Raw genomic sequence first — 27,242 nt, forward strand, 5'->3', positions numbered from 1 at the left:
AAGTCCACGAAGAAAGTGTGCCGAATAGTGCGCCGACTGTCCGGCCGATCGGTGTTGGAGGTTTTATTTTTTGAATTTTTAATAACTGATCGATACACCATTGGTAGCACAGAATTTGTACCGTTATAAGATGCGAGTGACACAGTTTTTATTTTTGCGCCGCTGGAGTTCTTTGCGATGTGATTTTTCTTGCTTAAAAACAAAACGAGTGAATGGATGGTGTGTGTGTGTGTGCGTTTGTGATCGAAAATTCGAAATTGGATTTTGGCCGGTGTTGTCATCTTGAACTTGCAGAGCGTCTCGTTACGCGAGCGGTCGAAGCGAAATGTTATTGATCGTTTAATTTATGCGCAGACAGGAACGAGTACCTGTTTCGCGAACAGAGCGATAAAGTGCGTCGAAATTCGAGATGATGGCAAGACGAATTTGGAATAATGGAAGAAGGATTAGTGAATTAATTTTACTGATAGTGTTCTACTTATGTTGATTTGCTTCTATTATTAGGCTTGAGATTAAAATGATCGCTTTTTTCGTTCTGCATAATTCAATATTTTTCTGAATATTATTTTCATTGATACGAGGTTTGTTCAAAAAGTATCGTGACTTTCGAATTTTCACGGGTTACGTATATTCGATTTTAGATTTTTTGCGGCATTATGTTGATAGTCTCTCGCTTATGCTAACAAGTACGCAAAAATCGAAGATGAACCAAAACACGTGCAAGAAAAGCAGTTGTCAAAATTTAACTGAACATTCAAAATAGCCGTACTTTTTTTTTATCCCATTTGTTTTTTTTTATTACAAGGCTCATCTAGCAATTCAGCTGTAACAGAGCCGAATTTATCGTGTATATTTTTTCTCATGTTGTATATTACACAGCAGCCATATATGCGTAAAAGTATTCCAATCTCATCGATACACATTTTTATGTATTACACATTATCCATTTTAGGCGTAAGAGTATTCATTCCTATTCTATCGATACACAACACATGTCGCATTTTTCGGCGTAAAAATATTCCTATTGTTCGAATGTTCACAGTTGCACATAGCGGGACTGTTAATATGAGGCTTCCATTGTAGTATTTATAAATAGAACCAATTACCGATGCAACACATCGATCGTATGTGGAGTGAGATGCTGGGCAAGACTGGTCTATGGTACTAGGTGAGGCCGTTTCGTCACTAAGTTGGTTAGGGGAGCGGTATATGAAAACAGTATGGAAGAAAGCAGAAGGGGAATTTTTTCCTTGAAGTGTGAAAGAGACAGACTGATCACGAGCGAGCTTGGCACAAGCGTATTGTGTTTTGTTTACAAACAAAACACAGTAGACTTTCAAGATGGCTGAAGAGTGGTTTTAGCAAGTTGGCCCACCTTAGGATATACTTCTACGCGCCTTGATGCTGGGATCACCATCACATGATGATTGATGCATGGACGTAGTAGCTAGAATAACACACAAAGATGGTCAGTTGAGGGCCCTGAGTTATAAGCTCATGATTGTTCGCTTAGTAGCGGACACGCAACCAATTAGGCTACGAAGACCCCCTAAGATGAACCAAAACACGTGCAAGAAAAGCAGATGTCAAAGCCGTTGCCGTACTTGTCAGCATAAGTGAGAGACATGAGTACCAACATAATACCACAAAAAATGTAGAATCGAATATACGTAATCCGCGTAAATTCGAAAGTCGCGATACTTTTTGAACAGACCTCGTATACTACTTTAGAAAAATTCGTTGAACACCTTTGTGCATAGATGAGAAAAAACATTAATTACGAATATTGATTTGTTAGAATTAGTTCCTTTTTTGAGAATATCAATTCAAAAACTTGGCAAACCAAATAATTCGTTCGAAAATACACCGAAAAGGATGAAAGAGTATACATAAAGCTTCTTTTTTGTATGCTTTTTCACCCTTTCCGGTTTATTTACATTATTACATTTATTTCATATTTTTGGTAAGGTATGTACATACCGGAGAAACCATAGGGAAGCGCAAAATTCTATGACCACTTTATAAACTATCCACTTTAGCTCACCGAACTCATTCGAATGAACCATGCATAAATGATATTCGTGAAGCTTTAGAACTTTCAAAAATTAATCCTATTCACGGTTCGACCGACAGACAACAATAAAATCGAAAAACATTAGCAGAAGTTTGCTTGCCCTACTTGGATGAAAAGTGAATTTATTTCTGGAACCCCGAGCGCAAAAGATCATACACTGCATTTCATAACTATAGAACCACAGATAGCTCACCATCAACACGAATCAACAGTCAGAAGTGCAATGATGTACTTCAGAATCATTCATTGCTGTTTTTGCATCAACAGTGTGATAATTGGGTAATTTGGCATCAATTAAAAAAACCGGAAGATCATGGCATGGTTCAATGAATAGAAGCTTCATATTTTGGATTGGTCAGCTTGTTTACCAGATCAAAACCCTATCAAGAACTTATGAGGAGTGATTGAACGAATAGTAGATGCAGCTTACAAGCAGTATGAATGATTTGGAGAGCTTAAACAAGCAGTATCCTCTGCATAGAACGAAATACACACTACAACATGGCGCAGCTTAATCGAAACCACCCTGGATGGGTTATTTGAACTGATGAGAACTAAATATGAACTACGAATTAGGAACATATTGTAATTCATGTGAAATTGACGTTAATTTTGAGTAGAAGTGAGAGTTTTTCCATCTGGTCCTGTCCATCTGGAATTTTAGTTTTTTGAATGTTTCGCACTTGAACACAACAATCAAGTTCAAATGGCGAGTCTTATAAATGAAGATAGTTATTATGTTCTACACTATATACTTCAATTCAACCGACTTCTTACATATCTCTGGAAACTGAGATATGAGTGGTTCTAAAGTTGTGAAACGCAGTGCATATGAACTTATACCTTGCCCAATCAGCTACACCGCGAAGCCAGACAATTAAAAGACAACAGAAAGTGGTTTTATTTCTCATCACATAAAATTCATACAGAAAATGGCGCGATGACTTGTATAGATTAACGATTCAATTTGTTTCAAAGGAGCACCATAAAGCGCGAAAAATGTCTCTCTCCAACTATATCTGATCAGGTTGAGTCTTCTTCGTATATTCCCAACCGTGTTTGTTTCCCTGACTACATCAATTACTCTGTGCATTTTGATATGCCCATGAAGCAGGATATCCATGGAATTCCAGATTATCATTGATCGGAGTTCATTCCAACGATCTTCGAAGCAAAGTATGGGCGTGTCAATTGTAATAATATGTACTTTACTGATGGATCCTATATAAATGAGTTCACAGGATTTGGAGTGTTCAACGAATTTTTAGACGAATTTAGAATTCTCACAGCCTCCAGTATCCTTGTTCAGTGTATATTGCTGAATTGGCAGCGATTCAATGGGCGCTGGACAGCGTCGCCTCACGACCTGTTGAACACTATTACATTGTAACGGATAGTCTTAGCTCTGTCGAAGCTATCCGTTCAGTGAGGCCGGAAAAGCACTCGCCGTACTTCCTTAAGAAAATACGAGAAATTTTGAGTGCTTTAACCAGACGCTGTTATGTCATTACCTTTGTCTAGGTCCCTTCACATTGCACAATTCCGGGTAATGAGAGGACTGACTCATTAGCAAAGGTATGTGCAATTGAAGGCGTTATTCATCAGCGTCAGAATTTTATTCTTTAGTCCGTAAAAATACAATCGCTAACTGGCAACGAGGGGTATGTTGTTGCCAGCTCGAATATAGAAAACTCTCTTCGGGCCAGAGGAAGGCAGCCCAATGTGTCGGTGAGAGATGTGTTGGCTCGGCTAGATCTTGATTACATGTCCCGAATATATGTTTTCCTTAAAACTATTGATCTTCGAGTCTGATTGTTCTTATATCCTTTTCCCCTCATTTTCGTCCTTTGCGAGCTAAGGGTTCCCTTTGAATTGTTGAATTGTAATACATATTAGATGTAAGGATAGTTTTTAAGAATTGAGTGTGAAGTGTGAGTGTGAATGAGAATGTGAGTATGAGTGTGAACATTGTTACAATATCCTTAAATCCCATTCTTTTCCTAATGAAAATGTGTCACCCTTCTAAACTTGAGTCGACCGCGAGTAATGGGTTTCCAGTTTTATTAACCATAGAATTAAGGAAACATGTTAATATATTCTAGTTAAAATACAGGTAAGAGTCTGGCTCCTTTAAACTTATGTTAATGAGCCTGTAAAAATAAAAAAATTCAATAAAAAAATTGTAAGGAGTTGTATCTAGGACACGAAAAAAGCATAGCAGAGCGTATTTCCACAGGTACATTCCACAGGTGTTGGGGAACCCGTAAATTGGGCCAATCAAAACATGGCAGTTAGGACGTTTAGATAATGCTTGACATTTTAAAGTCATTAAATTATTCATCTCATGAAACAGTTTATTAATTATGATAGACGCGTTGAAATATTTCCTATCAATTGATGCAAACATCTTTCCGATCAGTTCAGAAATGTTCGAGTTATAAGCATTCGAAATACGGGTAGGGTTAACATACAAATCGGCAGAACAAATATATGGGAAAAAAGGATATTCTTCCAGTTTTCATGAATTTAAACCGTTTAGAGATTAGCGAATTGTAATGTACGGCGTATCAAACAAATCTTAGAGAATTTCCGATTCGAATGGTATGCAAATCATGAGAATTCGTTCACAGTGAAAATAGTTATTAACGTTAGCTTCATAAAAACGTGACCTGTTTTCTGATTTGGCACCCATCCAAAAAGACGTAGTTCTACGTCAAAAAAAAGCAAATTATATCTGAAAATTCCTGATTACTTCGGAATGTATTATTTATTTATTCAAAGTCTGCTTTTCCAAAATGTTTTTTTTTTCGAATATTTTATATAAATGCGTTAATTCGTGACCCCTCATTAGCTTTTTCTTCACCAGTGTTATTCCTGGATTCAAATATCATTATAGTACTTTATGATCAGAAATATCGAGGAGGGTTATCTAAAACCAACCCCCTAAATTACAGTGACTATTGGGGACGAAAAATATAATAGTTTGATTTTGAAGTGAGACCCTTTCACTATGACTTCTAGCGGTTGGTGTAGTTCATGAGCGTAATAAATGAGAAACAGAGACCAAATCGGTGTCCTTTTTAGAAATGTTTGACAAGGGTGGTTCACTACCGAACCCAACTGCCATCCTTGTTTCCCGCGTTCGTATAGTGTGACTGTTTACTTCCGGAAAGTTTCAGTAGCGAATAACTGGGTGATTGGAGGGGCGTCGCGAATAAAAGTAAATGCAATACTCTCAAATATTTCATTTTACATTTATTTGCTATCGATTTTGACGAGTGCTTTCACGGTGGCAAGGGATAGAGAGACGAGTGGATGCAAATTCGGCTGGTTGTTTTGTTGTCGGACAGGCGACATTGGAGCCCACGGGAAGTCGGCTCGTGGAGAGTTGACGGTTGCAAGGCGTCAAGTGATAAAAACCTTTGTTTCTTTTCACAACTACAGATGCCTAACCAACTCATCAACATGCGAGCGGATTTATCTGCCAAGACAAATTTGAACTCACCCGGAAAATGAATCCCCCTTACATCCAACAAGGCAATATTTTGACCCTAGATTTGTCCATTTCATATACAGTACAACCCCGATTGTCCGCGGAATAGTCAGACAAGATCACCGCGTAAGACGAAAAACACGGATAGCGCAATAAAGGGCTAAAAATGAGCATGAAAACTATGTTTTATCAATACAAAAAAGTTTTATCCATTTGTAGAGTCGTGTACACTGGTGGCTAGATAATGTGGAAGCCATGACCAAAACCAAAGAGCATGAGCCTACCACTCACTGAGAAATTTCGGGAAGTTCTATAAATTTACCATGAAACTCACTTTCGCGAATAATCCACACCGAGGATCATCCGCTTGCGGATAATCGGGGTTCTACTGTATGTTTTTTTAGGTTCATCAAAATACATTCGTTGTTCTTGGTCAGAATTTGGTGTTATTGTTTCCTTGTACGATTTTTGGTAACCAGTGATCGTCACAAATTTAAAATAGTATAAATAAAACATAAGCTTAACCGTTCATACTGGAACAATGATATAAAATTATTGCATCCCACAACCATAGCTTTCCCTCATGAATTAGCGACATAAATTAAGATAATCGAGTGGTGATGCAGTTTTAATATCCGCGACGTCTCTGCTTCGAGTCTCAATGTTGCTTTTAATTTTTTTTACTTTCGACTGGGTGCGTGTTAGAAAATGGAAAAATGTTTCCAAATTGACATTGTCCGAATGCTGAATTATGACATTGTCTGTTCTTGCAGTCTCCAAAATGTTAGAGAATCTGTCAGCTTCTGGTTGGGTGTATCGTTAAAGTGGATATTTTTGCTGTTATACGGTGTTTATTGCAAAGTATTATTCCAATTCAGTTCGCATTATTAATAAACATAATTAATATCAAAGTTTCCCTATCATGAAATAAAATTTCGTTTAATGATCTAAATATTTTGATTTGAATTTTTGAAGTCGGAGTCGGAGTCGGTGAAATTTTTTTGACTCTGACTACTACTCCTAATATAATGAAATTCCTTCCGACTCCGACTCCATAACCCTAGTTTTACATCATAGAATTACTTACTAGTATGAACCTCTTCCTCAGAGCTGCTTCAGAAATATCAAGGTCTGTCACAATCCGATGCACCGAATCTCCCTTCCAAAGGGATTTTGAGCATCTCTAGAGTGCATTTCCTCCAGATGTATTTTTTCTTGTAAGTCCTGTATGAAAACATTTAGCACGAAAACACTTTATATATACTTTTGACGGCAAAACGGTACGAACTTTTGACCCACGAGCAAGCATCCGATTTCTACAAAAAACTTTTGAAGTTTTTCATAGTAACGAATACGCATTATGAACTACTATGCAATGAAAGAATTCTTGACCATGTAGTATCGGGCTTTCTAGTTATTTCTGATAACATAACCGATATTCCAATGTTTCAAAAAGTAAAATGCTCACTTTTGCCCCTAACTACTCTATATAATTGAATTTTTTTGCTAACTGAATTAAATGTAAAGAAAATTACACGCTACCCCTGTCGCATGTTTAATTCAAACGGCGTATTGCTTTACTGCACCTTGCATTTTTATCTATCCGTCTCAATAAAATCAGAAGCATTGTTACGTTGTTCTGATAATCTATGTAAAAGGATTCACAGTTAATATGAGTTTTTATGAAATGTTTCAATTATCATGTAAATAAGCAATACAATTCAACTCATTATCGTTTTTGTCATTGTTTTCATCACCGAAAAGCTTTTGAGAGATGTAATGCTGTGGACAACTTACAATATACACATTTTTTACTGGAATAGTATTCTTAAGGGGGTATTCTAGTGTAGAGACACGAATTTCGGACGTTTTTTCGAGCTCCGTAAAAATAAAACGAAGAGTATTTTTACGATCCATTACATTATTTTTTGTTAATCTATCTTTTAACAATAAAACAAAAAAATGGAAAAAAATGTTGATAACTTGAAAAAACTTTTGACAAACTGGCGGCAGCTTGAAGAACAAAAATGCGGTTTAAAACATTTTTTCATAAGTTTCCCGTTTTTTTTAAATAATGAATTTTATTCATTTGAGATATCGTGTATGCTAGTTTGAAAAAACATGTTTCGAGAAAAACGCGTTTGAAGTTAATTGTTATGGTCGTACTAGATTAGATACCGCATCACTAAAATGGCTCTAACTCGGTAAATAATTGGTATTTTGTCCTTTCTAGAGTATATTCTTGAATGCCTGAACTACAGAAATACGAAGGATTTTTTTTTTGTTTTTTTTCTAATTTCTAAACTAGAATACTGCCTTAAACCAATATAACAACTAACTATAAATGTTCAATATGTAAAATATAATCTAACATCATTTCAATTTTTTTCCTTCTCCCTTCTTAGAGTCATCTGATGATATTGAGCCTCCGTTCAGTATGACTGAATTTTCTCTTGCCCTTCTTTCTTGCAACAATACGGCTCCAGGGTCAGATACTATCAAATTTAATTTGTTGAAAAATCTACCTGATAATGCGAAGAAACGTTTGTTGAAACTGTTTAATGCTTTCCTTGAGCAGAATATTATTCTGCATGAGTGGCGACAAATTAAAGCTATAGCTATTCTGAAACCTGGTAAACCTGCGTCTAATTATAATTCTTATAGACCAATTGCAATGCTATCTTGCATTCGCAAATTACTAGAAAAAATGATTCTCCATCGTTTAGACAGCTGGGTTGAATCTAATAATCTTCTCTCGCCTTCGCAATTCGGGTTTCGTAGTGGCAAAGGAACCAATGATTGTCTTGCGCTTCTTTCATCAGAGGTTGACTTTGCCTTGTGTAGTAAGCAATAAATGGCATCAGTGTTCCTAGATAGCAAAGGTGCGTTCGACTCTGTTTCCATTGAAGTTCTTTTTCAGAAACTTCGCCTAAATGGATTTTCCCAGAAATTAAATAGTTTTCTGTTTAACCTAATGCGTGAAAAACATCTGAGTTTTTGTCATGGTTCTTCGTCAGTTTTGCGCATTAGCAACATGGGTCTTCCACAAGGCTCATGTCTTAGTCCAATTCTTTACAACTTCTATGTAAATGATATTGATATTTGTTTATCGGGAAATTGTACTTTGAGACAGTTTGCAGATGACTGTGTAGTATCGGTAATGGGCAAAGACAGCACCGATCTTCATAATCCTTTGCAAGATTCTATTGACAATTTGGTTGATTGGGCCTGCAGATTAGTATTGAATTTTCTACTGACAAGAAAGAGATGGTTGTATTCTCAAGAAAACATTTTTTTATTTATTTATTTATAATGATACTACATCCCATTGAGAGATTAGATCTTCTTCACAATTTTTCGCCAATAGTCCCGATCCATGGCTGCAGTTCTCCAACTCCCGGCTGCACCGATTCTTGCCAAGTCCTGCTCCACCTGGTCCAACCACCTCGCTCGCTGGGCTCCTCTCCTTCTTGTTCCTACCGGATTCGATGCGAACACCATCTTTGCAGGGCTGCTGTCCGGCAATCTTGCAACATGCCCTGCCCATCGCACTCGTCCAGCCTTGGCGACTTTCTGAATGCTGGGTTCGCCGTAGAGTTGCGCCAGTTCGTGGTTCATTCTCCTTCTCCATACTCCGCTTTCCTGTACACCACCGTATATTGTTCTGAGCACTCGGCGTTCGAAAACTCCAAGCGCTTGTGAGTCCTCTTCAAGCATCGTCCATGCTTCGTGCCCATAGAGAACAACCGGTCGAATTAGGGATTTGTACATGGTACACTTCGTACGGGGTCGGAGTTTGTTGGACCTCAAGGATTTGCGGAGCCCATAGTAGGCACGACTTCCATTGACAATGCGTCTTCGAATTTCACGGCTGTTGTTGTTGTCAGTTGTTATCAACGAGCCAAGGTAGACAAATTCCTCTACCACCTCGAGCTCGTCGCCGTCGATCACAACACTACTACCAAGAAGAACTCTGTTGCGATCAGTCCCTCCAGCTAGCATGTATTTAGACTTAGACGCATTGATCCCAAGCCCAATCAGCCCTGCTTCGTGTTTCAGTCGGGTATACAAGTCGGCTACCGTCGCATGTGTTCTTCCGATTATGTCCACGTCGTCGGCGAAGCAGATAAACTGACTAGACTTGTTGAAAATCGTGCCCCGCATGTTGAAGCCCGCTCTCCGCATAACACCTTCCAGCGCCACGTTGAAGAGCAGACAGGAGATTTCATCGCCTTGTCGAAGTCCCCTGTGAGTCTCAAATGATTCCGACAGCTCACCTGAGATCCGCACACTGCACCGCACACCGTTCATCGTTGCCTGAATCAGTCTTGTCAGCTTTCGGGGAAAGCCGTGTTCGTCCATGATCCTCTATAGCTGTCGTCGGTCGATTGTATCATATGCGGCCTTGAAGTCGACGAAGATGTGGTGTGTAGGGACCTGATACTCGCGGCACTTTTGGAGGATCTGCCGCAGTGTAAAAATCTGGTCCGTCGTCGAGCAACCGGGCATGAATCCGGCCTGATAACTTCCCACAAATCTACTTACTATTGGCGATAGGCGGCGGAAGAGGATCTGAGACAAAATTTTGTAGGCACCATTCAGGATTGTGATGGCACGATAGTTCCCACAATCCAACTTGTCGCCTTTTTTATAGATGGGGCAGATTACCCCGTCCTTCCACTCCTCCGGTAGCTGTTCTGTGTCCCAGATCCTGACTATCAACCGGTGCATACACTCTACAAGTTTTCTCGGACCTCCCTTGAAGAGCTCCGCTACGAGGCCATCCTTACCAGCTGCTTTGTGGTTCTTGAGCTGATTAATGGCCTCCTTAACTTCACCCATCGTCGGGGGTGGTACGTCGTCGTTGTTCATTGCACCGGTGTAGTCCTCATCAACGCCGTCTAGGTCTCCTGTCTGCGCGCTGTTCAGGTGTTCATCGTAGTGCTGCCTCCACCTTTCGATCACCTCGCGTTCGTTCGTCAAGATGCCTCCTTCCTTGTTTCTGCACATTTCGGCCCGCGGCACAAAGCCTTTGTGCGAGGCGTTTAGTTTCTTGAAGAACTTCCGCGATTCTCGAGAACGATAAAGCAGCTCCATCTCCTCACACTCTTTCTCTTCCAGGCGGCGCTTTTTTTCCCGAAAGAGATGTGTTTGCTGCCTTCGTTTCAGTCTGTATCGTTCCACGTTTTGTCGAGTCGCTCGTTGCAGCATGGCTACGCGTGCTGCATCCTTCTCGTTCAGGAGCGCTCGGCACTCGTCGTCAAACCATTCGTTCCGTTGTCCTCGTTGTTCATACCCGATGACGGTCTCTGCTGTGCTGCTAATTGCTGATTTTAAGGAGTTCCAGCATTCATCGAGGGGAACAGCATCCAGTTCGACTACCCCCGGTAACGCAGCTTCAAGACGCTGCGAATATGTTGCAGCAACGTTCGGCTCCTGTAGTCGTCGTAGGTGGTACCGTGGTGAGCGCTGGTGTCTTGTGTTATTGACGACTGACAGTTTAGAACGCAGTTTGACCATCACCAGGTAGTGGTCTGAATCGATGTTAGCGCCACGATAGGTTCTGACGTCGATGATATCCGAGAAGTGCCGACCGTCGATCAAAACGTGGTCAATTTGTGTTTCTGTTTGCTGTGGTGATCTCCAGGTGTAACGGTATTGGAGGCTGTGCTGGAAGAAGGTGCTACGTATGGCCATGTTCTTGGAGGCAGCGAAGTCGATAAGTCTTAGGCCGTTTTCGTTGGTTCGCTGATGGGCGCTGAACCTACCTATTACCGGTCTGAATTCCTCCTCCTGGCCGACCTGAGCGTTCAAATCACCGATGACGATTTTGATGTCGTGTTTTGGGCAGCGATCGTATTCACGCTCTAGCTGCGCGTAGAATTTTTCTTTATCATCATCGGTGCTAGCTAGATGGGGGCTGTGGACGTTGATAATGCTGATATTGAAGGAGTGGCCTCTCATCCTCAATCTGCACATTCTTTCATTGATCGGCCACCAACCAATCACCCGTTTTTGCATCTCCCCCATCACGATGAAAGCTGTACCCAGCTCGTGTGTGTTGCCGCAGCTCTGATAGATGGTATATCCACCATGGAACGATCGCACCATCGAACCTTTCCAGCACACCTCCTGCAGCGCTACGATGTTGAAATTGCGGGCTCTCAATATTTCCGAAAGAATTCGGGTACTCGCAAGAAAATTGAGAGACTTGCAGTTCCATGTTCCGAGTTTCCAATCTCTAGTCCGTGTTCTTTGCGTAGGTCTAGTTCGATTGTCCTGTCTCGAATTTCTTTGTGAATTTTCCTGTGCGTTTTATTTTTACGGATGGCTTGCAGGGCCTGCACCAACCCCCTGTCTCGCCGGAGGACCGTCGTGCACAGCTCTTTTTAGAGTCCCCGCTGGCACGAAGACAGTGATCAGCCGCCCCTAACATGGGGATCAGACGCTGTTTTGAGCCGCACCTCCATGGTGAACAGACGCTCGGATAGGCCCCCTTCCCTGTCAGCATACGACCAAGATCCCACCGGGGTTGGTTACCCGATCTTCACTATGGTTACTCGTACCCCAGCCGGTACCACGGGGAGGTAGGGATAGGAGTTACTGGACAGGAAGCTAAGGACCACGAATGGGGTCTATTTTATGCCTGCAGGTACGCGAAGTACCGATGGTACGCTTAGTCCAGTCATTTACCAACTCAAGAAAACATAATCCTGCTCAAATACAGCTTAAACTTTTTGATAGAACTATTCTATTCGATGGCTATATTCTATCATACCTAGGGTTTCTCTCAAAACATGGTTTAAAGGATATAATTTTTTTCGTGATTTCATACGGGTGTGCAAACTCATGTCTAACCATTATTCTTCGAATGCACATATTTTTCGTATCAACATCAGTGATAGTAACCTATGTGTGTGTGGTATAGGATATCACGATAATGATCATATTGTGTGGTTTTGTTCTGAGTTTCAAAATGACACGTTATCTTTAATAGAAAATTTTCGCAATAAGGGAATGCCACCTAATTTTCCGATTCGCGACGTTCTGACTACTCGTAATATCGATGCTATTTCTTTGATTTATGTTTTTCTCAAATCCATACACTTTCAAATATGAATATATATGTTTATTTTTCCGCTATTGTTTGTTTGTTTGTTTGTTTATTTATTATTCGAAAAGTGAGCAGATTTTCATTCCTTCCCAAGTCCGAAGGATATAACTAATTCCAAGGAGTTGGTCATCTCTGCAAAAAGAAGCTTAAACAAGAAGTCTATAATATTATCTTATTGTAAATTTTGTCGTTATATTGTAATTTTTTATGCCTTTTTGAGAAAGAACATTGGCATTGTTCTACTCACAGAGGCTTTTCCCTATTCATAAACACGGCTCATTGTTACTTAATGTTGCTGAGCCATTTGAAAATAAATTTAGTAAAAAAAAATTCAATATTTTTTTATGTTTAATGAATTTGCATTAGTTTCGAGACTTTGTGAAGAACAACAAAGCACTGATTCTCATAATAATTCTCCAACTTACATACTGACATGCACTTCCGGTCGATACATAAGGTAAGACCAAAGAACGCGAGAACCCATATCATGCGTGTCACTATTTTAGTACGTTTCTACGCAACGCGTGAATGTCCTTCCTAAAAACCCGGAATCGCAATACCTTTGTGCGATAAAAATGGTAACTTGTTGTGTGTCAATGGGGGAAACAAATCGAGAAACACGAGACAAACAGGTAAACGAGAAGCGACAAAAATGAATGAATCAGCCGATTTGCCATGTAGCGGTAACAGTTGTAGAGCTCGCACCGGATAGAGAGGAATGTTGTTTATGTGCTGCATATTCTACACAAAACATAGCAAAAATGAGGCACGTGCTGCTCGAAACTGGTTTCTCGGGTGTCTCTCCCTCTCGCTGACGGTGGCACGAAACACAGTGGATTCATTGCCAGGGTCAATAAGCTGAATGAAGCTGCACTCCGCACGGTATTGTGGGCCGATGCAAGGCACGGGTTGAGGTGTTGATTATGCAATAATAATAGCGCTTGTGGGTGACGAGCCATTCGGTAACATTGCTAATGCGGGTTTTTATCAGGAGCACGAAGACATATGACCTATTTCATTCATAATGCGTTTATCCAACATATTTGTATGATGAATAAGCTATTCGTTGCAAATCTCTTTCTTTCATTTCAGTTCCAATGATTGTTGGTGAATATGACTAAGCGGAAATTCTTAAGGCTGGTAAGTTTGTTCTTAGCGTCCGCTTTCACTACATGCCAGTCACGTAACACTCATAAATGATTCTTCTAGACATTTGTTGTCCTTGCGGTTTGTTGGACAACAAAGAGCAGTGATGCATACAGAAATGTGCAACCGGAAGAGGTCAGCTTCCGACGTGACAACGTCGAAGCTGTCCCACCGAGAATTCTGGAGAAAACAGCAGCATATACCCAGGATGATGTTTTCGGGACCAGATCACTTCCGCTGAGAAGTGCTGTGGAAAGCACTCCCGTTAACTTGTAGGTGATTGTTGATATGAGTTCAGCCGAAGTAACTATCGTCCGCTATCTCAACAGGGTCGACGAACGAGTTCCACTCCGTGATGCGGTCGAGTTCCGCATCCTGGACATGGATGACGCTATTGAGGATGTTATCAGTGAGGTTAAGTCTGTGGTTTCTTCGGAAAAGGAAAGATATGAATCGGGCGAGTCATTTGAGTATCGTGCACCAGAGCTTCCATACTTCCGGAACAAATATGCAGCCTATCAGTTTCCTTCACACTATGATACTAGCAAACCACAGCCGTTTAGATACGGTTCGCCCTATCAACAGCTGGTAGACATCAGTACTCTGAAGCAGATTCCACAGGTGGAGTACAATCAGGTCCAAAAGGTGGCTGAATTGAAACAGGCTCCTAGTGACTTGAAAGTCATCTGCCACATGACAAACTGGGCCTTCTACCGGAAGGATGATGCTCAATTTGTTCCTGAACATATTGACAATAAGTTGTGTACACATATCATCTACTCGTTCGCCAGTTTGGATCAACACACTTTGACCATGAAAGAGTTTGATACTTGGAGTGATATTGAGAATAGTGAGTAATTCTATGTAACGATCTTCTATTAATTGCTAATACCTTTTATTATATTGTTGTATGTATTATTCAAGATTTATACCAACGAACCATCGCCGCCGGTGGCTCGAATGTGCCCGTTCTGCTTGGAATCGGTGGATGGACCGATTCCGTTGGCAGCAAGTACTCGAATATGGTTAGCTCTCCGCAACGACGTAGTAATTTCATAGAAAGTGCTGTAGTTTTTCTTAAAACGCATGGTTTCTCAGGCTTGCACTTGGACTGGAATTACCCTGTCTGCTGGCAAAGCGATTGCTCCAAAGGTCCTTCAAGTGATAGACCAAACCTAACCAAACTGATCATGGAAATGAAGAGAGAGTTTGCAAAAAAAGATCTGCTTGTGAGTATGAGCATTTCAGGGTACAAAGAGGTTCTCACAGAAGCCTACGAAATAGCCCAACTATCTAAAACGGTAGATTTTATGACAGTCATGACCTACGATTATCATGGTTCCTGGGAGTCACAAACTGGTCATGTGAGTCCGTTGTACGGAGCTTCCGGGGATAAATATCCACAGTACCATGTTGATTACGCTATGCAATTACTGGTCAAGATGGGAGCACAGAAGGACAAACTAGTTATGGGTGTCCCGTTGTACGGCCAAACATTTACGTTACGGAATAAACCCACCAGTGATACACCGGGTGTAGGGACCCCAGCTTCAGGACCTGGACATGCAGGTGAAGATACTAAGCAACCCGGTATGTTGGCGTACTTTGAAATTTGTCAAAGAGTTCGCAAGTCAAAATGGAAGGTCGGTCGTGATTCTGCCCTAAAATCCGGACCTTACGCCACAATGAAAGACCAATGGGTAGGATATGATGATCCAGTTTCAGCCACGGTGAAAGCCAAGTATGTTATGAAGGCTGGTTACGGTGGAATAGCTGCCTGGACGATAGATTTGGACGACTTCCAAAATAAATGTTGTGAGGAAAGATATCCAGTGCTAAGTGCTATTAACCGTGCATTTGGACGTTTGAAGACTTCCCAGCCAACGGTAGTGGACTGCACGCGTCCGATTCAACCAGTCACACCACCGCCCGCTGTTATGACTGTTCCAGTGGACGGAGGCCTTGCGACAACGTCAGCTACAACGTGGCCATCTTGGCAAGAATCTTCAACCACCAGAAAACCAACAACTACATCAACCACAACTACAACCACAACGAGAAGACCAACGACAACAACCCACCGAACTACAACGACTACCCGTAGGACAACGACTTCTACAAGAAGAACAACAACTCCGACACCAACCACAACAACTACGACTACTACTACTTATGCACCACAAACGACTACCGTGGGTACCACAATACCTGTCCCGGGATTGGTTCAACCCGAGTTGGAGGAAGGCGATGCCTGTGAACCAAACCAATACAAAGCGCATCCATCTAGCTGTAACTCTTACTATCGCTGTGTCTACGGACAATTCAAGCAACAATTTTGCGCCGGTGGACTTCACTGGAACGAAGCAGCCATGCTGTGCGATTGGCCATCATCAGCGAAATGTACTAAAGAGTCGAATCCCCAAGAAATGGAAGAGATACCCCCGACTACCAGTATGGCGCCAACAACTACCCGACGAAGGACATCAACAAAAACAACGGCGTATACTACGCGCACTACCAGGAGCACTACGACACCACCACGGGTGCAAGCGACGCAACGCCCAATGAAGAAACCCACCACGACTACGAAGAAACCTGTTACCACTACCAAGAAACCGGACCAGCGACCCGTTGAGAAATGTACCAACGGAGAGTACTATCCGCACAAAAGTTGCGACAGCTTTTACATCTGTGTCAATGAGAAAAAGGTCGCCCAACAGTGTGGCCCTGGTTTGCTGTGGAACCACGATGATAAAAGTTGCGACTGGGAGGATAATGTTAACTGTGTTAGCCGTGCCCAGTATTACAAGCTACTTGCGAAGTACTCAAGATTGGCCCCTTATAAGGTTCTATCCGAAGATGACCCGTGCGATGGACATAATTATGTACCATATCCGGGTGATTGTACACAGTATTTGATCTGTAACTGGGGTCGCTTGGAGGCTGCTAGCTGTGCCGATGGTTTACAGTGGAACCAGCAGCAGATGATCTGCGACTGGCCAGCGAATGCCAAATGCGAGCAGAGCTCGTCACCCGAAAGCACCGAGAATAGTTCCGAGGAAGTGGGATCGTTGCAAGAAGTTGATCAAGAGATTGATCGTCCGGCCAGCAAACCAACGACTACGACGACAACCACAAGTACTACCACGACCACAGAGGCTCCAGTGCTTGAACCACTATCGGGTTATTATAATATGATATGCTACTTCACCAATTGGGCTTGGTATAGGAAGGGATACGGGAAGTACACTCCTGATCATATTCGAACAGATCTTTGTACGCATATTGTTTATGGATTTGCGGTGTTGGATTACTCCACGCTAACAATTAAGACACACGATTCCTGGGCCGATATTGATAACAAATTCTACACCAGGGTCGTAGCTGCGAAAGAAAAAGGCGCTAAGGTAACACTCGCCATCGGTGGATGGAACGATTCGGCAGGGGACAAATACAGTCGACTGGTTAGGAGCGCTGCAGCCAGAGCTAGGTTCATCCAGCATGTTGTTGGATTCCTGGAGAAGTACGGATTCGATGGATTGGATCTTGATTGGGAGTATCCGGTATGTTGGCAGGTTGATTGCAAGAAGGGATACCCTGATGAGAAGGAAGGTTTCGCCAGTCTGGTGCGTGAGTTATCTGCTGAGTTCAAACCTAGGGGATGGTTGTTGTCTGCCGCTGTATCTCCCAGCAAGACGGTCATTGATGCAGGTTATGATGTTCCTGTATTGGCGAAATATTTCGATTGGATCGCTGTGATGACATACGACTATCATGGCCAATGGGATAAGCAGACCGGACACGTTGCTCCACTATATTACCATCCACAGGATGAGATTGACTTCTTCAACGCGGTATTTGCTCTGGTGTATCTCTGTTACGAGTAGATGTACCTAATTTTTCTCACTTTCAGAACTACACCATCAATTACTGGATTCAAAATGGAGCACCTTCGAGAAAGTTGGTTATGGGAATGCCGTTGTATGGCCAATCGTTCACATTGGCTGATCCCAAGAATAACGGACTGAACGCAAAGGCTCCAGGACCTGGTCAAGCAGGAGAATTCACTCGAGCGGCTGGTTTCATAGCGTACTACGAGGTTTGTAATCTTCAATTTTCAATGGCATCTGATAAGGAAATGTTTCCCATTAAAAGATTTGTGACCGAATTCAAAACAAAGGATGGACTGTTGTGCAGGACGAGCTGCAACGAATGGGACCATATGCCTACAAAGGCAATCAGTGGGTTTCCTTTGATGATAAGGAGTCACTGCTCAGAAAGGTTCAATACATCCGGGCGATGAACCTTGGCGGCGGCATGATTTGGGCACTTGATTTGGATGATTTCAAAAACCGCTGCGGACAAGGTCATCACCCACTGCTCACCGCTATTCGGAACGGACTGATAGACCCACCATCTGGGGCGGAATCGTTGCGTAAGTTCATATTCAGTTCTGTGTACGATGATTTCTTTTATTTATTTATTAAAAGGAAACTTTCACTCTTATTCCGGAACCCGATCGGATTTGAAATTGACACGATTTTGCATTCTGTTATCCGATCGAGTTTGACTTTTGCATTCTGCAATCCGTACGTGATCAACTTCATATTTTTCACTACCTACACTCTGTCCAACTTCTATAAGACCAGGTCCAGGATCCTTGGACCAGGATCTTGCTAATTTGTGTCTTGTAAACAAACAATGCTCCAATTTATATTGTAGTGTGTAGGTAACTACCATCAACTGCATGATTTTCATATGTGTGTGTGCAAGCGCTGACCGTAAACGATTTTTTTTGTATTTTTCAAATGTGAAGTTTCTATAAGACCAGTTACATTTTCCGTTGTTTTTGTTGTTTTGATCAAGTAATTCTGGAAAATGTCGAATGGAAAAGTGCTCACGGAGAGAGAAGAAAGACAAATAGATGCATATCACCAAGAGAATGTTGGTATCAGAGAAATTGCTCGTCGGATTGGACGATCCCCAAAAGTATTGCTCAATTATTTGGCGAATCCTCAAGGATACGGTAAGAAGGAGAGGGCTCCACGTGAATCGAACCTTTTACCGGGGTAAACGGGAAATAGTTAGAACAGCTCAAAACACCTTAAAATCGCTTATGCAAATAAAGCAATATTTGAATTTTAATGTTTCTCGGGTGACAATTCGTCAAGTTTTGGTAAAAAGTCCTCACATAAAGAGGGCTTAAAAGGGTTAAAGCTCTTATCTCAGACCTTCTCACATCGGAAGACGTCTGAGTTTTGCCAAAGCTCACACGAACCGACTGTGGGACATGGTATGTTGTGACAAAGAATGTTTCCAAAAGAATACATTTTGCTATATACCATAACGAAAAGTTTTTCAATGCATAGGTTATCTTCACTGACGAAAAAAAGTTCCATTTGGATGGTCCTGATGGTTCCAACGCGTACTGGCGTGATTTACGGAAGAAGGAACAATGATTTTCAACCAGGAATTTCGGTGAAGGCTCGTGCATAGTTTGGGCGGGATTCTGTACAACCGGAAAGCTCAAGATAGCTTTCACATCATTCATGGATTACATACATGTTCTGTAATCCTCTCTTCTGTCGTTTTTGCGTGGATATCGTCACAAAAACTCACATTCCAGCAAAACAATGCTACAATTCATACCAGCAAGGAATCTAAGCAATGGATTAAGGAACAAAAACTATTTTTTTTTGACTGGTGGGCTCGTTCAGACCTGAATCCTGTTGCAAATCTCAGGGGGATCCTTGTACGCAGAATCTACACTGAGGGAAAGCGGTACACCACGATCAAAGTGCTAAAGGTCGCAACTTTGGAAACATGAAAAAATAGCGAGAAATCCGTCCACTAGAATTGGGTTAATAGTATTCCAACACTAAAAGGTTATTGGCCGAAATGGCAAGGATACACATTTAAATCAGCCGATCGTTTTGAAATTTTCATTGATAATACGTATGAATTTTGAAATGGTCTTATAGAAACTGGACAGAGTGTATACTGGACAAAAAAATTAAATATATTAAATATACTTTATTCTAAGCATTCAACAATGTATGAATGTATCTTGTTGAAATTCTAACTATTTGTGTTGTAACGAAATAGAATCAGAGCGGTCTTATAGAAGTTGGACAGAGTGTATACTGGACAAAAAAATTGTCCGTACAACATCGTGGAGTGAATATTACATATATCACTATTAAATTTTATAGAACATCAATAATTAATATTCTGTGTGCCCTTCTTTTGCCTATATAACGCTCTGAAGTTTTTTCTTCATCAAAATAGTCAACTTTCTCGTGTATTTCGGCATAGTTCTTAGCCGCTCCTTTGCGAGATCATCCTTCGCCTATTGTTTGTGTGTTATGGCATGATGACGAATTTAGCCGATCTGAATAATCTAGGAGGATTTAGAGAGAATAATAAAAACTCAATGAGATCAAGGTCAGGAGATTGAGGAGAATAGGAAAGAACTGTTTTCACATCATAGAGGAGCCATTTCTTAACACGTTAAGCCCCAACCGAAATATGGGACCGACAATGAACTTTTCGTCTGGTCCGTGTCGGTCCCAGCGAATCGATAGGGGACTTTTCTGAGCATCATTTGTTAACTTTGTTGTTGCCGTTCCTAATGCCGACACTCTCCGAACGAAAAGTCTACTGTCGGTTCGGTCTAATCGGCGCAAAAAAGACGGAAAATTCAGTGTCAGTCCCCAGGGACCGACGCGGGGCTTAACGTGTTAACCAGCACCAGAGAGAGCCTCGGATTGTTGCCAAGATATCTAAAGCGGTTCAGCGTTGTCGAGTTAGTGCAAGTCGGAACGGAAGGCATCCCGACTCAGTCATGATTGGACTGGCTAAGAATGCACCAGAAACTTGGCGCATTACTTCGTTGTATATTGGTCCACGTATTCGTTCAATATCATCTATGTTAAGACTGGTGAGTCTTAATCCGAAAAACTGCTTGGAGATAATCACCGTTGAGTCCACTTCCAACAGGGTAGATTTAATACTTCCTTTCAATAGACGTCCTAGGATTCGCAGGATTTGTATTTTTTTGCTGCAACTAGGGTAACTCGCCAAACGTTGAACGCTTAAGCTAGATATGTTCATATGTTCTTGATTTCTTAGTGATAACACATTAAATTACTTAAGCGTCATTTCTTGTTATATTTATTATATTAGACCACTTGCATTGTTCAACAAAACATATTTTTTCAATGTTATTCCGAACCCAAATGTTGAACACATATCCATCCATTCAACCAAATGTTGAACGATCCTCGCTAGATGTTGAACAGTTAGTTTCTAACCTCAACAATATCCGTTCGAGATACCAAGGCGCTTAGAGGTTGTTGTCTTCGGTATATTTTTTCTTTTGTTGTTTTGCACACTAGAAAACACCAACATAATTCAATTTCAACTGCAGTTTTATTTATACTTGCACATTTTTTAACAAAAACGTTATATCATGTTATTGAAAAAAATCTGGTTCCCCTTCTAATGAAAAAGACAATTTGAGGTTATGGGAGTGTTCGACAAATGGAATATGAGATGAAAAATAACAGTATCTAAAAATGTATCATTCATATAGTAACAAAGGGCTTGCTACGCCCAGCTGCCCGCATGTACTCCTTCTATTCCCACCCAGGGTCGGCTCAATTCCAGCCAAATTAGGTTTCTCAGAAAAAGGAAAACACCGATTATATAGGGTTTTCCAACTTTGAATTCCGAAAGTAAATTGAAATAAAACACACTTAGAATCCGAATTTCGATGAAACTTTTACTTCAAATTAAAGTTTGGTTTATGCCATTATGTGTGAAATACAACATCATTCAAATGTCCACCTAGGGCTTCCTCTCACACCTTCATCCGGAACAGGTAATTTTCGATGACTTTTCGGCACATATGGGGCGGTATCTCGGTCACAACTTCACGAATGTTGTCTTTCAAATGTTCAAGAGTTTTCGGAGAGTTGGCATAGACACGGTCTTTCGCATAACCCCACAAAAAAAAGTCTAGCGGGTTCAAATCGCATGATCTGGACGGCCAATTGGCATCACCAAAACGCGAAGTTATGCGTCCCTCAAATTTCGTTCGCAATATGGCCATATTCGGTCGTGTTGTGTGGCACGTGGCGCCGTCCTGCTGAAACCACATGTCATCCATATCCATATCTTCAATTTGTGGCAAAAAAAATCGGTTAACATGCGGTCATAGCGCTCACCATTCACAGTTACCGTCTCGCCGTCCTCATTTTCAAAGAAATACGGCCAGATGACTCCACCAGACCATAATGCGCACCAAACAGTGACTTTTGGCGGATACAACAATCACGTGTGGATTTTCTGAGCCCCATATACGGAAATTTTGGGTGTTCACATAGCCACCGAGCTCGAAATGTGCCTCATCGCTGAAGAAAATTCGATGCGAAAATTCAGCATTTTGCTGCTGTTGTTCGTACACCCAATCGACGTATGCCCGACGCATTCCATGGTCACCACGCTCTAATTTTTGTACCAGTTGGACTTTATATGGATGTAGGTGCAAGTCCAAATGCAAAATTCGCCACAATGATGTGTTTGACAAGCCCAATTGCTGAGCACGCCGTGGAATCGAAACATTCGGGTCATCCTCCACACTGGCAGCAACAGCAGCAATATTTTCGGCCGAACGTACATTACGATGATAAACAGGTTTCACAATATCCGCTAAGGATCCAGTTTGTTCGAATTTACGCACTACATTAGCGATTGTATGCTCTGTAGGCCGTCCATGACGACCAAAATCCGTCCATAATGCTCGAAAAACATTTGCCGGTTTTTCAACATTTTTAAAGTAGAATTTAACAAAATTAACACGTTGTGCGATGCTAAAACGATCCATATTGTAAAATGGCAGACATTCAACTAACGATATGGCGCCTTGGTTGACAGCTATGTCACGCGGTTTTCAGCGCAGGGCTGTATACTTTCGGAAGCCCGAAATGGAAAACCCTGTAGATTCCTAAAGAGACGGTCTTTTTATTCGGTTTATTGCTGCCCTAATTCCCTAGCTCCTACTACTGTTACAGGTACTCATTGGTGTAGTGTGTCGTGTCAGGGCCCGCCGCTGGTTCTGCCGCGCTCCTGCGTTTCCTCGGCTTTCGGCGGAGATTCTGACCGCCACTGATCATCTCTCGTTCCAGCTCTGGTTCTCCCGTTTGGCGTAGATTCCTTGTCCTCTCGTTCGTCGTTCAGGATGCCGGAACTAATCATCGGCCACTCTACGCGCCACACCGTGCTATGGGGTTTTGACGATAATGCCAACTAATCACGACTTAACCTCTTCGACACCACTGTGCGCCACTGTACGCGACCGCCACAAACCGCTAGTTTGGTTTAGGTTTGTGCGGAATGATACTTCCTTCTTTGTGAAAGGACTTCGTAGAAACTACAATTCCACCGAATCGTCGCGGATTTATTTTCCGTTGGTAGTTGAGGACACGTCTAGTCTCTATCGCGTGGTTCAGACAAGTCCCGACTCGCTCCAACCGGAACCTCTACGACCCGCCAAATCCGGGTTGGTTTTCATCGCCTTCAGCACTACCAACCGCAGCGATGTTTTAGTGTGTCGTGTAATGTTGTTTGTGCTGTATATAATCCTTAATTCTTGTTGTGTATGACTATGCGCCGTCTTTCTTTTAACCCTTAAATAGTTATTTTTTAATCTGTCGTTTCAATTTTATTTTAGGTTTTATTTATCGAAATATAGTTTAAGAAATAGGTACATGTTTTTAATTTTATGCGAAGGACCCTATTTAGCTAATTTTTTTTTCTATAAATGTGTGTTTTCTCCTTTATTTTTAAATAATAATAAATACACCCAGGTTTTTTTTTACGCGGGGGATACGTACCTCGTAAAAAAAACCGCGTAAAAAAACCGCGTTAATTGGAAAATCCGCGTAAAAAAACCGCGTTAATTGGAAAATCCGCGTAAAAAATCCGCGTTAATTGGAAACTCCCCGTAAAGAAAAAAAGGTCACATAAAAATCCTCTTGAGAATCGTGATGGGGTGCGGCATACGCTCTGAGGGAGCTTGAAAGGGAGAGATATGAACTGAGAGAGAGAAGTGATGTTGCTCAGGTTTACGCGCAAAAATCGCGCTTATTTCATTCCTAAATGGGATTGATGCTATGCATGAATTTCATTGTGTGTGGCTCTCGACGAGCGGACTTAAATACATGTACATGAATCTTTCTTCCCCCAGCCGTTATGTGGGGTTGGATGAAACTTCGTTGCACACGAAGGTCGTACGGAGGATTTATGCTTCGCAGTGGTGTGCTCATCAACCCATTCTTGCACAAGCTTTATGCTATCTCGAGATACTTCTTCTTGCACTTGCAGATTCATCATCTAGCGACCCAGCTTGTATTTCTCCTGGAAATGCTTTCTCTGCAGCGCTAATTGCCTCTGTTCCAACTCTAACTGCTTCTGGTCTAATTCTTTCTGTTCTGTCAGGCATTTGCGTTGCAAAATCTGTCCTCCGACTTGACGTGGTCGTTCCAATCGAAACTGGCATAGGCGGTGGTGAACAACGCGGGCAAATTGAATCTGTGTTCGCTACAGATGCATCGAACCTGGCACATAGGTTCGGCACTAATATCCGTCAATAGCACTAAGTTCCGTCATATGGTCTCAGGAAGCATGAGGGACAGATTTGATATTTCTCAGTTTTTTTTACGCGGTGACCGCGTTAAAAAATCCGCGTTAATTGGAAAATCCGCGTAAAAAAAACCGCGTTAATTGGAAAATCCGCGTAAAAAAAAACCGCGTTAATTCGAAAATCCGCGTAAAAAAAACCTCGTAAAAAAAACCGCGTAAAAAAAACCGCGTGAAAACCCTGGGTGTAAGGTGGGCAGGGGCAAGCTTCTACAGGCAGCAAGAGCCAACAAGTGACTTGTCATAATATAATATTTTAGTGTAACAGAGCCCCGGATGATTGGAGAACTGTTAAAATGCTCTATCAAGCGTTGTGAAAAAATAGTGGCAGTGAAAAATTCACAGCTGTTTTTATTATAGAGCTTATTTTGAGGATGCACTTTCTTATTTCTATGTTTTGGAAATCACAGTGCTAAATGATCATTGATTACACAATATTTTAATCGCATTTTTCAAAGGCAAGGGCTATGTAAATGTTATTAATATGACAACATAGCATGTATAACTTCCAAACGCAGATGTTTTTGAAGATAGTGTTTGGAAAACAACAATTGAAATTGACTTCTAGCTAGAATTCCTCAAACTGTTCAACATTTGGAAAGTGTTCAACAGTTAGCGAGGTACCCTACGCTTGATAATGTTTAGGTGTTGTTTGAAGTTGAGCTTTGCATTGACAAGGATTCCGAGAATTTGTATTTTTCTTACTCGTCCTCGTTTTCGGTGCTATCGGGAAGACTTGGTCGGGGGAAAAATCTGATATCCAATGTCCAATCGGTGGCGACTTCAACACTCTTTTTCAGATGTTCCCGCATCACGCTGTGTTTTTTTATGTCTTTGACTATAAGGATGACATCGTCGGCATACCAAGAATGGGGCCACTGAAAAAATGGATCCTTGTGGCACACCATTCTCCGCTTTTCTAAGGCTTGAGAATCATTCGTTAGCAGCTATTTGAAAGTATCTATTGGAAAGAAAGCACTAAAGAATGCTTATAAAACGTCCGGTGATTTTCCAATTTTCCAAGAATGCCGTGTCTCCACGTCGCACAGAGCATTGAGCCGTAGCCAAAAATCAATTTTGAAGTTTTTTTTCGGATGTCTAATGCACTCATACTTGTTGCTGTATGCTTGAAACTATGTTAAGAAGTATTGGAAAGCTAGATAAATTATCACAACTACTAATAAAAGCAGCTGAACTGCCAACTTCTGGCGAGATTGTTGTGAAGGTTTTTGCGAAAATTTCAACTCGTTTTTAAAAGTCAAATCTTGTGTGGCATTGAGTAAACTGAAATGCAATGCAATTATCAAGTAGAGAATATTCTAATGGAAAAGTGGCTTGATTCTAATAGTACTTTTGTGAAGCGGGGAAGTTTCCATGATTTCTATGATAACATCAAAATTCAAACTGCAGTTCTGAAAGATATTCAATTATTTGTTGGTCAGCGCCAATCACTCCTTAATCATTTGAAAAGTGGGTGGAAAGTAGTGAGATTAACAGAGCCTCATGCATATTCCGCTATCTGATCACTTATCTGCTAGAAGATAGTCCGGAGCATGGAGCATGTTTACAAAAAAAAACAATTTTTTTTGAGTACTGTTCTAAACTCAGCAAAAAATAGAAAGAATGTAATCGAGGAAAAAAAACTATTCATGAAGAAACATAGAACTGCAGTCGCCAGTTCTGTTGTCGAGTTCCGAAGAGATAAACGATAAACCAACTGGAAGTACAACCCGCGTACGATCCTAGGAGGATTTCGAGAGTTGCTCAAATAGAACGAAAAAACGGCGAATAGCAGAACTAGTTTCTAATAACGGCCCAGAAGATCTAGGGCCTGATTCTCGAATACACTTCACGGTGTAAACGAAATGAACGGCACGCCATTCAACTACATTTTACTTCATTAAGCGTAAAGGATAATAATGCGTTCTCAAGCAGAATTAGCACTTTTACAAATAAAACTTAATAATGAAAATTAACTTCTCCGTATCAAATTAGTGTTCAATGTGAATGGAAAACTTTGTTTTCTTCGTCAGATGTCGACACCGTACCGTTTTCATCGCGGATATACTTCATTTCGTTTTCAACGTGAAGTGTATTCGAGAATCAGGTCCCTAGTTTTTGCTACAAACATTTTTGGGAATTAACTCTGCTAATTGAAAATAGCTACAAGCTTTCTATTAACGATATTGTTGTAAGCTTGCACATAACTAAGCCTACAATACACTTTTTGACAGATGAAGTTTGGTTTGAAAGTTATTCAAACACTATTTGGTTTGCCATTATGGCAAACAGTGGCAAACAATGTTAAGCATCGAACATGGAAAAATTCGATTGAAATATTTAAGGTAACCTTACCATGTACCGACAGATTTTAAGAACAGACCGAAAGAATATTTTAGGCATCCAATAACTGAATATTTGCTTGTTGTGTTTTGTGTCGAATATATTTGATCAGTACACGCTGATCAAACTTTATCTGTCAAAAAGAGTCAAATATTTGGCTTCGGTCAAACAGTGTATGAGCACCCTTACGAACGAAGGTTTTCAAATGCAAATGCAACAGATGAGTTTTTATAATCCGTTGGATAAGTGATACTTTTGCCACTGTTGCAATAAATTGACATAATGCCAGCAATGTGTATCTGAAAAGATCAGCACTTTTCACTTTTGACAAACATAGATTTTTTGCTTATGAGATTATTAAAATGATATAA

At 41.1% G+C, this 27,242-nt stretch overlaps 1 protein-coding gene across 3 annotated transcripts in view; it reads left to right on the top strand.

Annotated features, from left to right (window-relative positions):
• The window catches only part of LOC129775636 (probable chitinase 10), a 34,726-nt gene that overhangs the window by 835 nt on the left and 6,649 nt on the right, over window positions 1-27,242 (top strand). For 2 of the 3 annotated variants that reach the window (XM_055780603.1, XM_055780602.1), the window contains exons 2-7: window positions 13,774-13,821; window positions 13,891-14,099; window positions 14,157-14,677; window positions 14,752-17,681; window positions 17,741-17,926; window positions 17,983-18,262. In XM_055780603.1, the coding sequence (XP_055636578.1) occupies window positions 13,795-13,821; window positions 13,891-14,099; window positions 14,157-14,677; window positions 14,752-17,681; window positions 17,741-17,926; window positions 17,983-18,262 (4,153 nt within the window). In that variant the 5' untranslated portion in view covers window positions 13,774-13,794. Of the gene's footprint in view, window positions 1-13,023; window positions 13,644-13,773; window positions 13,822-13,890; window positions 14,100-14,156; window positions 14,678-14,751; window positions 17,682-17,740; window positions 17,927-17,982; window positions 18,263-27,242 lie in introns of those variants that run through there. The other variant, XM_055780604.1, reaches the window with a different exon arrangement.

Source organism: Toxorhynchites rutilus, chromosome 3 (assembly GCF_029784135.1).
Source record: "Toxorhynchites rutilus septentrionalis strain SRP chromosome 3, ASM2978413v1, whole genome shotgun sequence".
Lineage (NCBI taxonomy): Eukaryota > Metazoa > Arthropoda > Insecta > Diptera > Culicidae > Toxorhynchites > Toxorhynchites rutilus.